The sequence below is a fragment of the Macadamia integrifolia genome, chromosome 4 (genome assembly GCF_013358625.1).
Source record: "Macadamia integrifolia cultivar HAES 741 chromosome 4, SCU_Mint_v3, whole genome shotgun sequence".
Taxonomy (NCBI): Eukaryota; Viridiplantae; Streptophyta; class Magnoliopsida; order Proteales; family Proteaceae; genus Macadamia; species Macadamia integrifolia.
Window position 1 is genome coordinate 10,877,934 of NC_056560.1, and position 12,045 is coordinate 10,889,978.

The 12,045-nt window shown below is 39.2% G+C and overlaps 1 protein-coding gene across 1 annotated transcript; it reads right to left on the minus strand.

Moving 5' to 3' along the window:
* Positions 1-539: 539 nt before the first annotated feature.
* On the minus strand, positions 540-9,082 carry LOC122077466 (betaine aldehyde dehydrogenase 1, chloroplastic-like). The gene is made up of 15 exons (XM_042643415.1): positions 8,770-9,082; positions 8,362-8,504; positions 8,137-8,217; positions 7,909-8,057; positions 6,343-6,435; positions 6,087-6,210; positions 5,885-5,950; positions 5,731-5,797; positions 5,515-5,591; positions 3,009-3,122; positions 1,982-2,059; positions 1,752-1,903; positions 1,586-1,646; positions 891-997; positions 540-801 (listed from the first exon to the last, which is right to left on the minus strand). Exons 1-15 carry the CDS (start codon positions 8,885-8,887, stop codon positions 705-707), a joined length of 1,527 nt encoding a protein of 508 aa, XP_042499349.1. The 5' UTR covers positions 8,888-9,082; the 3' UTR covers positions 540-704.
* Between the last annotated feature and the right edge of the window lie 2,963 nt (positions 9,083-12,045).

Below are 12,045 nucleotides of genomic sequence, written 5' to 3' on the forward strand. Positions count from 1 at the left end.
CAAAAAAAAAAAAAAACTGTAACTGATTTCCTAAATACTATATTAGTTTACCATGTGAATTGCAACCAACTCTACTTTCCTATAATTCCTTACTTCTCCCTCCCACCTCCGCTTGTCTGGCAGCTGTGGACTCCGTGGCATCGGTTCTCCTTCTGTATTTAAACATATGGATCAGAGAGGTGTCTATAGAGTTCAATCTGAATGTGGTATTTGGAAATTTTGGAGAAGAAAAAGGTGAGCTTTGGGAGAAATTTACTTTTCTACAATGGAAAATGCAGCATATAAGGAATGCTAATCTAGACAAAGCATTAACCCCAGGGGTAACCGAGTTGGCAAGGAATCTTCATCTCAAGAAGCATATAATTCTGAGTTCAATTCCTCTTACCTCCTTGACACCACTCACTTAGAAGTGTTTAGTGCTCTTCAACTTTTAGTGAGAATTGAATGATTCTCATTCAATTCCAGAATGACCGGTACATGCGGTTGTGGGGTCAATATGGGCCCATGGGGCTAGTCAGGCTTCGATACTTGTTGTTGGCTAAAAAAAAAAATTGGAATTCTATTACATGAAATTCAACTTTACAATCCTCCTAAATTTATTAAATCCCACATATTTAAAGATCATTTTCACCATTTTTCATATTTTTTTTTTTCAAGTAAGATCTTTTCTACTTCTGGAGTCCATCAAAGCCCTCTGGAAGTTTTCACAGCTTCGGATTTGAAGGTGCCGGGTACCAGCCCCATGGCTCATCTGAGATGTACTGTGTAACCTGCTTCACACTCAAGTAGTTTTCTATCCCCCTACAGAAGGACAAAGAAATTCATGAAAGCATGAGGATGGTGAAGCGTTTTCTGATACTCAGCTATAACCATAGGGCTTAGATTCTTACCCTTCACCAAGTTCCCGCCCAAAACCACTCCGTTTGATGCCTCCCCATGGAGCCTGACAGAAGCAGGGTTGTGAGCAATTCACCCACACAATCCCCGCCTGAAAGGCCTGCAGAGCAGCAGTAAATAACACGCTTAAACTTTCTGTAACCCAAAAAAAAAAGAAATTTAACAAGGGAAAGGAAACTTTCTTAAAAGGACCAGACATAGGATAGTTCTCACAGCAACTGAGGGTTCAGCAGTCCAACCATCCAATCCAACATGATCAACAAATAGCAATATTAAAGGCATCAATCTGATGCAGCCAAGCATTGCAAGGTAACTCTTGCTTACGCTGCAGCCTGTGGGTATTTGCAACTTTGGTCCTCAAACTACCCACCCTTAAAGTTACAAACGGTCCACCCATCAGAACTGGGCAGTCCATGGGCCAGTCAATGGTCGTGACACATCAAACAGTGTAAGGAACATATGCAGGTGGGCCAGATGTCAAGTCCAAAACAAATACAGATCATCATATTCAACCAAATGTAATATGAATGTCTTAAAAACTGGTGTGTGTAAATATTCTTGGACTCAAACCAATTACTTGGGGTTTAGGTGATTTACACCAGTTACTCCACAATTGCAAATTTTAATATATAGACTGGTCCAGATGATTGTAATTACTTCCAAGCACAAACTACAAAGTTAATCATACCTTGGTCACACGTTCACACCTCTCCAGATCATTGGAAATCACAGCAGCAGCCAAGCCATAGCTGCAAGAGAATTAGTAAGAATCTCAACTGATTTTCCCAGGTCAAAACATTGCATAACACCAGAAAAGGTCTAAGATAAACACTCCTAAGGAATAGTGCACTCACTGTGTGTCATTTGCTAGTTCAATTGCTTCATCTTCATTACTAAAGGTTTTAACACATAAAACAGGTCCAAAGACCTCCTCCTTCCAAATTTGCATGGATGTATCCACATCTGTTATGATGGTTGGCTCAATAAAGTAACCTTTCTTTAAATGCTGTCATCATTTGTCACATCAGTTAGGGATCACCTTGCATCACAGCGAAGTTGTGCAGTATATAACCTAGAGTTTTACCTGAGGCCGGTTTCCACCACACAAAACAGTAGCACCTTCACTTGTTGCAGTTTGAATAAACTTCTTTATCTTCTCATACTGAAGAAAATAGAGAATGCATTAGCTGGATCCATTGAACACCAATGCATAGGAAATGAGAGGATAGCATTTCTATATTCATTATTAATTTACAGAACTTGCAAAGCAGCCAAACCCACTTAATTTTAAGTACCGTAACAGACAAATCGGCATTCACCATTTTTACCAAGAAATTAGATACCGAACCAAGGTTATGGAACTCATTTACAATCACATCATTGAAAAAATTTTACAACATTCTGAGAGAGTAACAAATTAATTTTATCAGTATATAAAGACCAACATGTTTTTAAGATTACAGTATATATAATAACACAAATTGGAAGGAGACATTATCCATTTATTTGCATTACATGCATTGGAGCTGATGTTCCATTTATTTGCATTACAGTATAAAGTTTGCAGGCAATGCTGCTGAAAGAAAAGAACTTATTCTGAGGAAGTCATCTTTCAACATCTATGTGTTGCAAAAAAAAAAAAAAAAGCGCCAAGGCAAGCAAGGCAGGCCAGGCACGCTAGGGGTTGACTTGGAACCTGAGCATCACCTTGCCAAGTATGGTAGGCAAATGTGATTGGAAAGTATTGGGCACTGCTTCATGAATCAGGTTGGAAAAGTTGCTTCGTGCCATGAGTATGGAATATACAGTCTCCTATATTATCCAAGGCTGATTTTGCCACCATCCTGATGCAATCTTATTGATGGCTATAGCAGAGATACATAGTTATGCCCTCTATATGTATAAGGGAAAACAAGTAGGCGATAATTTAGCTCGACAAGCCAACACTTCAGTAAATTGAGTTGGACAGTGGCATAGACGCTTTAAAGAAATACAAGAAAATACAAACAGAAAGAAAATCTCTACCATCATTAAAAATAAAAAAATAAAAAAGAAGAAGAAGAAGAAGAAGAAGAAGAGACTGGCAGGAATCGATTATGAAGCTTCATCACCTGCCCCTCGCTAACAACAGGTCCAAGCCTGCAACCTTCTTCCAAGGGATCTGAAATCTTGATGTTTCTGGTCCACTTAACGAGTTTCTCCAAAAATGCTGCTGCAATACTTTCCTAAGACATTTGCATGTATGGTTAAATATATGACCAAGACATATATTTGACAACAACAAAATTCAGGAGGAAAAAAGAAGAAGAATAAATTTACAGCAAAAAGATTCAAAGATGAAACCACAAAAGGAATGATAAATCCATTATAGTCAGAAAAAGACAGACCACCTGCAGTATACCTTCCTCCCTCTCCTCTTTAAATTGTGACTGGAAAATGCAATATTTGTGAAGTAAAGCTTCAAACATCAAGGCCTCCAGTAGCATTATCAATGTAAGACAAACTCAGACTACCAACTGCCTATTTTCACGTTTAATTATTGGGCTACTTATAGAGGCAAGATATATGGAATGAACATGCCCCCACCCCCCCACCAAAAAAAAAAAAAATGCATATCCAGGTCATCCTGAAAAGTAAATTAGAGTTTGAGAAAAATAAGAAGTCAAGTAAATTGGAGAAGTAACAAGGGCATGAGCACAACACCCAGGGAAATGTTTAATATGATTCTTAAAGAGAATAAGTGGCCATGAATAAATCATGCCCAAGAAAAATGTACTTGTGAGATACCCAACAGTGCTATATATTCCATCTGAGAAAATTGTGTGGGCCTTGTGGGAACTAATGTTTCCAATACTCCACAAGGCTTGAGATGAGGTGTTATACTCACTGAAAGGGTAACAAGTAAGTCCTAAGGTATGGATATGTCTAATGAATTCATGATTAAAACATTCTCTCTCATCCCCCCCCCTCCCAACACACACACACACACACATAGTGATTCAAGTCTCTTTGGAGAGGGAATCATCTTTGAATAGTGAATCTAGATTTTTGGAGTGCAGATTCACAATGATTCCACTCTCAAGTCAATCATCACTTTTCTGTTCAGAAAATAGGGTGATCTAAAGGCTATAAGAGGGTGGGCCTTTTCCCTGCAAAGCAAAGTGTTAGTCCCTCTAGCCAATTCCTTTACAACATTAGGTATTCAGATATGCATATTTGACTGTTCAGACCTAATTAACATATACTATTCATTTTAAAAGGTGTTGCATGAATTCATTTACAAGAGTGAAGTATGCATACAATTTGTTGGATCTGACACCTCACAGAGGCTGATGTGTTCAATTTTCCTCTTTCTTTTGGACTGAACACTTTTAAATAAAGAAATTCTATGGAGGAAATATGGATAATTTATGCTCTCATCACCAAATAATAAAAAGACATTACCAACCAATTACCACCTTTAGCGATGAGGACATCATCCAAGTACTAGGACTTATCAAAGGAGATGCAAACATATGCAGCCACATACCTCTAATATGTAGTTATATAGGAAGTTATTTTAGGAAATAACTTTTTTTTTTTGTTGTGTAATGCTATGAGGCCCTTGTACTCATGATTGGAAGACAATATATGAGTGAATGAAGGGATTTGGAACTTGGGAGTTTCTTCTCTTTTCTACAGCATGAATAACTGCAACTCTTGAAGTAAATCCAAGATGGTGTGAAGCAAGCCCCCTCTCTCTTCCCTAACTCTTCCCTCTTATGCTACCACCCTCTTCCTCTCCCCCATTCTTTTTCTACGAGTCCCAATTTTCCCACTTCTGTCTTAAATTATAGCCTCAAACACAATGAGGATTCATCAATTAACAGCGAGGCAACGGGGCAGCAAAGGAAGACTTATATTAGATTTCCCAAACCTGTCCTGCATCATTTAGTTTTCTACATAAAAAAGTTAGCATTTTTTTAGAATCATTTCAAATGCACTAACCTTAATTGCAAGGTACAGTTCATGTCTGACAGATTCCATCTATGTTAGATTTCAATTTTGCCGACACCTAGTTAACATGCATATTTATGTAATAGTGATCAATGAGATAGTAGAGGTAGCAATAATATATCAAATGGCAAAACCTTATCCCAACTAAAAGGGGCATTTTGATTGACTACTTTCAGAGGCAAAGACTACTTTATTAGACATTAGGTTGCTTCAAGATCCCTCCGGTGGATTGCATTTAGCCAAATGTGAGGTTAGCAAAGCTCTTTCTATCTAGGCATGTATCCGATTTGGCCCAGGTCTTTGGCATCCATTTGTTGTTGTTGTATACCATGGCTTTGTACTGAATTTTTCCTCATGCAATAATACCTCTTTGTTACATATTTTCTAGGGGATTAAAAAAGAACTACTAACTAAAAAATTAGCGCCTCAGGGCATGAGGCTCCTGCTAATGCGCAGGGTCTAGGAGGGGCAAATGTATGCAGTCTTACCCCACTACGCAGAGAGGCTGTTATGTCAATCTACTAACCACTAACTACTAAGGACAACCTTGTTGTCACTCTACACCATCTAGACTATAAAGCATATCAACTCTATTAAATCATAAAATTGTAACATCCTTACATGCACTAAGAGACGCGATGTGGCACTGCAGATCTGCCCATTTGTCCAAAAGCAACCAAAAAGAGTCCACTCAGCAGCTGTTTAAATGACAAGGCAGGATATGGATACACGGATAAATTTGATTTAGTACAATGAAAAGACAGTTATTCCAATTAACTGTTCTCAGAAGAAATCTATTTCAGCAAATTAAAACCATGTGACTCAGAGGGCACTAACCTTTGTCTAGGTCTACGTCCTCAAAGACAACAATTGGACTCTTGCCACCAAGCTCTAATGAAACAGGCTGGCAAACAATCGCAGTATCAGTGCAAATATATGTAATAAATGAAACCAGCAGAAATTCAAAATCTAAGAAAATGTTTCAATATACCTTGACCATTTGAGCTGCAGAAGCCATGATCTTGCTTCCGGTCAAACTACTTCCAGTAAATGCAATCTGATTGACAACCAAGAGACCAACTAATTACAACTCACTAAACATTCACCGATAACATACAACAATATTATGAATGAGTGACAGTGCCAGATTTCATAAAGTTCTAAAGCACAAACAACTGAAAATAAAGCTGAACCTTGTCAACATGAGGATGAGCTGCCAAAGGAGCACCAGCTTCTGCACCGAACCCAGTCACAATGTTTAGGACACCAGCAGGTAGACCTACTTCTTTACATATTTCAGCCAACTCTAAACAAGTCCTGGAAGAGCAAGTATGATGAGAGGTATATAGAAAGTTTCAAAAGGTGCAATTTTTCAGCATAAACAAATAAATAAGAAATAAAAGCATATATAGGCTCCCCTGACACATAGACAAGGAGAGAGAAACTGACACAGATGCCAACTCAGATGGCTTCAGTATAGCAGTACACCCAGCAGCGAGAGCCGGAGCAACTTTCCATGTAGCCATCAAAAGAGGGTAATTCCTTCAGCCAAATAAAAGAAAAATAGAAACAGATCAATTATAAAATCATTGATACATTCACACCAAAGAAGAAAAAATAAACATTCAATTTTTCAGAAGCCACGAATTGTACAGTGAAATACATAAATAGCTATAAGAAACCCAATGCCTATTCATTCACACATGCACAAAGAATGCATTGTGAGCAAATGACACATTCCATATGCTCACAACAAACACTTTGAGTGCAGTTCCAACTTGCCAACAGATTAGTAGAAATAAACATTCTTCCACAACTATTCTATCAAAAGATTTTTGTGAGAGATCAACCAATAGCTCTCAGCTAACAAAGGCATTTTTCTGTTGGCAGATGCTTGTAAAGGCATGCGCACAAATTATAATCAATTATGTTGGGCAATTAAGAAGCGTCATGTAGATAAACAAAGCATAGAAAAGATGAGGATGTTGAGATGTATGTGTGGCAAAGCTAGGAAGGATAAGTAAGGAATGGTCATATTAGAGCTGATTTGGGAGTAGCTCCGATATATGATAAGCTACGAGATAGCCGTTTGAGCCTTTCAATGGGCCCCTTTGGATGATCCAGTATAAGGGAATGGTTTGATTCATATTGAACAAACTAAAAGAGCCAGGGGCGAACATAAAATAACCCTAGGAGAGGTAGTGAGGAAAAATACGCATAGTTTAGGTCTTGTATCAAGTATGACCTCGAACAGTGATGATTGGAGAGCAAGGATCTATCTAGCCGACTCCATTTAGTTGAGATAAGGCTGAGTTATTGTTTGGTATGTGAAACTAATGCCATAAAGTAATAGCACCAAGGTAACATTCCAGGTTTCTGATAACAGAAACTGGTGGGCCAGCGTTCATTATAGGACTTGCTTGCCACAACATGATACCTGACAGCACACTCAAACAAGTGGCAACTCATGCTCTAAATACTATGCAACTCTACTAAAAATCAATACCTGAGGAGGAAGAGGGGGAAGGGAACATCACGTTTGGGATTACAATAAAATTTATATCATACACCAAATTAAGGTCAGCAGAGTGAGCAATGACCACCACAAAATATGCTGTTAAAGAAAAAAAAGCAGAAAAAGGTACTATTTAAAGAGAAATGGAAAAGGGCCATGAGTCACACAACAGTTAAACACATAAGTACTGACACCTCAAAATGCCAATTATGATGACCTGGAAAATGGATCAGAATCTCACATAACATGCAACCACACTGGAAGTTAAGATGGAATAGAATTAGTCAACTGACTACTTCCCCCCTCCCCCCTCAACAAAACAATGAAGACCTAAAGATTAGACGAAAGGGCAAAAATGTACAATAGCGTACAAACCAAAACACGAACTAGCAAAGCAAGGAAATCTTAATCATTTGACTCAATGTCCTAAACAAAGAGTTAGAAAATAAAAAGACACCGAAAAACAAGACCATGAGGAAGGAATTGGAAATCTCAGATACCAAGGGGTAATCAGCGCAATAACACCAAGCGGTTCCTTAAGGACATGGCCCTTAAATGTCTCCATTGGAAGAGAGAGAGGCGCTTTTTGTTTTGTGTCTAAAGCTTCAGCAAGTCCAGCATAATACTCAAAACATCCTGCAACATCATCCTGGATCATGAACAGATAAATCAGGAAACCATGCTTGATAAATAAACAACAAAAATTACAAAGCCAGTCCCAAGTATACCATGTCCCATGCTGCTTCATCCAGTGGTTTTCCACAGTCAAGAGCTTCTAGCTTAGCCAACTCAGATTTCTTCTCTATTACCTGCATTCAATTGTAAGAATAGAATCCTCAAGAATCATAAGAGAAGTGCAGTGATGGCTGGAGTTGGTGGAATTGTAGTGCCTAATGGAGGTATGTTGCCCTCCATTGTTTTACTTATAATACATAAAGGATCGCATATAATACCTTCGCAGCAATGGCACGTAAATACTTGGCGCGGTAAGCCCCGGAAGTGGAAGCCCAATCTCTGCCCTTGTTCCTGGAAAAGGCCCTGCGAGCAGCATCAACTGCAATCTCCACATCCTCGGCAGTGGCCGCAGGAATATCCCCTGAAACAGTTCCCAACTCCACAAATTTACTTTTCAGACAATAAGCAAGGTCAAACCTTTAATTCACTACAATCGATTATCATAAAAAAATCCCATCAAAAGAAAGAAGGTAAAGGTGATCAGTGAGAAAGAGAAACCCAAATGAACAAGAAAACAGGAAAAAGCAATCAAAAATCGGGAATAAATACAACATGGAAGCGAAGTCAAAAAAGAGCAATAGAAATTGCAGAGAGGAAAAGAAGATGAATTGAGTGGAGTGATGAACCTAAGATCTCTTCGGTAGAGGGGTTGATGATGGGAATCCGCTTCCGTTGGAGAGGTTCCTTCCATTCACCATCGATGTATAGCTGACGATAGGGAATCGGGATCACCATGGACGACATAGTGACTGGAAGAAGGGCTAGAGTGAGTGAGGACTGAGGAGCAGAGTCTGAAATTGAGAAGCGATCTATCAAGTCGATTGGGCTTCTTATATTTAAATAATGAAGGTTGACGAATTGGAGAATGGTTTTTTAACTGATCCGATTGCTGCCAGAGTAGGTTTTACTTCTACTGAACTGATCATAAGTCATAACCAGAGTAGCAGCAGTAAGTTTATGAAAATGGGAAAGTGAAGTATTGAACAATTTTCCACCGCCGGTTGATCACCTCCACCAACACATGGGTCCCATCTTACCAACTCTCACACCCCATGTTACCCTTTAAACAGGGGGAAAATTACATGATTACCCATTTTTGGGTTTCCAATTACAAAACTATCGATCCTATGTTTGAGTTAACAAAAATATACAACTATTATGTTTGGGTTTACAAAACTACCCATTACACTGTTCGTCTTACATTTCATTCTAGTTTTACCCATACTTCCTTCCACCCAAACTTCCCTGAGATCACTGTATCTACGCGTCTTCCCACCCCTGTTTGCAAGTCATGGCATGACACCATTCCACTCGTTGCAAACCATCAACTCATTTTTGCAGCAGCTACAATTGAAGGCACCAATGGCCAAATTGGTTGTGGTGACAACGGCGGCCTAGACGGGCAATGATTGTTTAGCTAGCCACCCATGGAAATCACCTCCAGATCTGAAATGATTTGAAGAAGAGGAGGGCGTACAACAAGGTAACTCGCCTCACCCCCTCCCACCTCTTGCTTTCTGCAGTGCTGCAGCTCCTGCCCCACCCCTCTCTCTATTGTTAAGTCCCATTATGTTAGGACTTTAAATCCTGCAACTGGATTAGTCCCATTCTGTTTAGGACTTAAAATTCTGCAACTAGATTAGTTCATTTTCTTTACCACATGTCCAATTTCAAGCTTCAGATTTTGGAGGGCTGTTGATGAACAACATATCCTGCAATTGCAAGTCGATTGACATGGTGTGGCTGAAGATATGGTTTGAGAAGTGAATGGCAGAAAGAGAGGATGGAGATTTTTGAGTGGAGCAATTTCCACCCAAAGAAGCAGAAGACGACAACACAACTTGCCATCCCCACCTCTTTTCCTTTCTCCCTATCTCATTCTATAGACTCGAACCACACTTATTTTTCTTCTTCGCAGAGCACCAAACTCACCCACTCTCCACTGCCTTTGACTTCTCGCTACCGGTGATCGGCGAAAATCTCTTCCACCTAGTTAGTCATCATCGAATTCGCTAAATCCAATGTTGCTCTTGGACACGGGTAACAATTGTCAGGCTACACATTGAGATCTGACTTATATGCAGCCGAGAGGAGGCCCCTCATATTCAACAGAAGAAGAGCTTGCCCTTGTTGGTCGACAACGAAGACCAATAATCGTAAAGAGGAGGTTTCGTTGCTCAACTGTATAGGAGAAGGTAAGGGATGGTGTAGACAAGTTGATCGGTGAAGGTAAGATTCAGGGGTAAAATTGCCTAGAAAGTTTCATGTTGAGAGAGGAACACTGTACTGGGTAGTTTTGTAAACCCAAACATTAAGTGGGTAGTTTTGTAATGATAAACCCAATAGCGTGTAAGCTTGCAATTTTCCCTTAAACAAATGAGACCTTTATCTACAATCGGGATTTCTATCGGTCGTTCACGTTTCCAAAAACTCTGACCTTGCATATAATTTATATTTGAGGATTCGGCTCTCCTCCAACGAATCCGGATCCGACATCTGATGGAAGTGTCCGAGCAATACACATACGATTGCATTCACAATTTACCCTCACGTGGGGCTGCGGGAGCCATCGTTTACCCTATGGGACGCGCGCACCGCTGGCCAATGACCACCTACTTCTATGTACACATCGACTCACACATCATTTTTTAAGTGGAATCTGCCATTAGACTAAGTCAGTGTTCGTAATTCTAATTTTATATTCTGTTTTTAAATAATATGCTATTTCGGTTCAATCTATTTTCAGTTTGATTTGGTTTATTTATTTATTTTAACTGGTTCGAACTAATATATATTTTATTATTATTATTTTAGAATCGAATACGAAACGAACAAAATTTCATTTTCCAAAACTAAAGCTGAATTGAAGAATCGATTCGATTTTAAACACTGGTTTTGATTCTGATTCTATATTGGTATCCTTGCCCTTAGAGATTGTGACACTTTATTGGATAAATCTTAAGGCGATTTTGCATATACTATTTCCCATTCACGAGACTTCTCTACAATGGAATAAGATATTTTCTACCTGTAGAGTCCATCAAAGCCCTAAGGCAATTTTCAAAGCTTTAGATTTGAAGTTGTCAGTAATCAGCCCCATGGCTCATCTGAGATGTACTGTGTAACCTGCTTCACATTCAAGCAGTTTTCTAGCCCCCTACAGGTGGACAAAGAAAGCCAAGAAAGTAGGACCATGGTGAAGGAATTTCCAATAGTTATAACCAGAGAGCTTAGGTTCTTACCATTCACCAAGTTCTCACCCGAAACCACTCCATTTAAGGCCCTCCCCATGGGGCTTGACAGAAGCAGAGCTTTGAGCAATTCACCCACAACCCCCGCCCGAAAGGATCAAGTTTGTGGGTTCCATTGTTGTGGTCCGAAAAACCCTCCTCTGGTCCAATCAGGTCAGACGAGGTGGATGAAAAGATTACCTCTTCACTGTAGATGTAGAGAAACTTGGTCTGTTTTAATATTCCATTATTCTCGTACATATCAGAGATGGGCTTGGAATTACTGTTAGTCTGTTCTTCATCAATAGAGGGCTACTGTCCATCCTGCATCACCTGCTCTCAAGATGCAAACCAGGCCAGTTGTGCAAATATGAAGCAGAATTCAAGATGCTCAATAGCCTCAAATTCTCAGTGACATGACAGTTTGAAATTATAATACGTGGTAGTTTCTCCATTAGGTAATTTGGCATGTATATAGCTTCAAAGAGAAATACCTCCAAATGAGCAGGAGAATATGAATGAATTAATTATCCAATTGCAGAATGGTTCATAAACTTTATAAACAGACATGGAGATTGATTTTAATAAGAATTCTTAATATGGGTTGTTAATCAACAAGAGCTGCACATCAACTTTGATTTGGCATACTCCAATGTTGAATGCTTAGTGACG

Bases quoted from the DNA above. Each gene is read 5' to 3' on its own strand.
- LOC122077466 (XM_042643415.1), bottom strand. From the start codon at position 8,887: ATGTCGTCCATGGTGATCCCGATTCCCTATCGTCAGCTATACATCGAT. The intron at 8,505-8,769 runs GTTCATCACTCC...GAACTGTTTCAG, and splicing joins CTCTACCGAAGAGATCTTAG to GGGATATTCCTGCGGCCACT. The intron at 6,211-6,342 runs GTCAGTTTCTCT...TTGCTCTTCCAG, and splicing joins CCATCTGAGTTGGCATCTGT to GACTTGTTTAGAGTTGGCTG.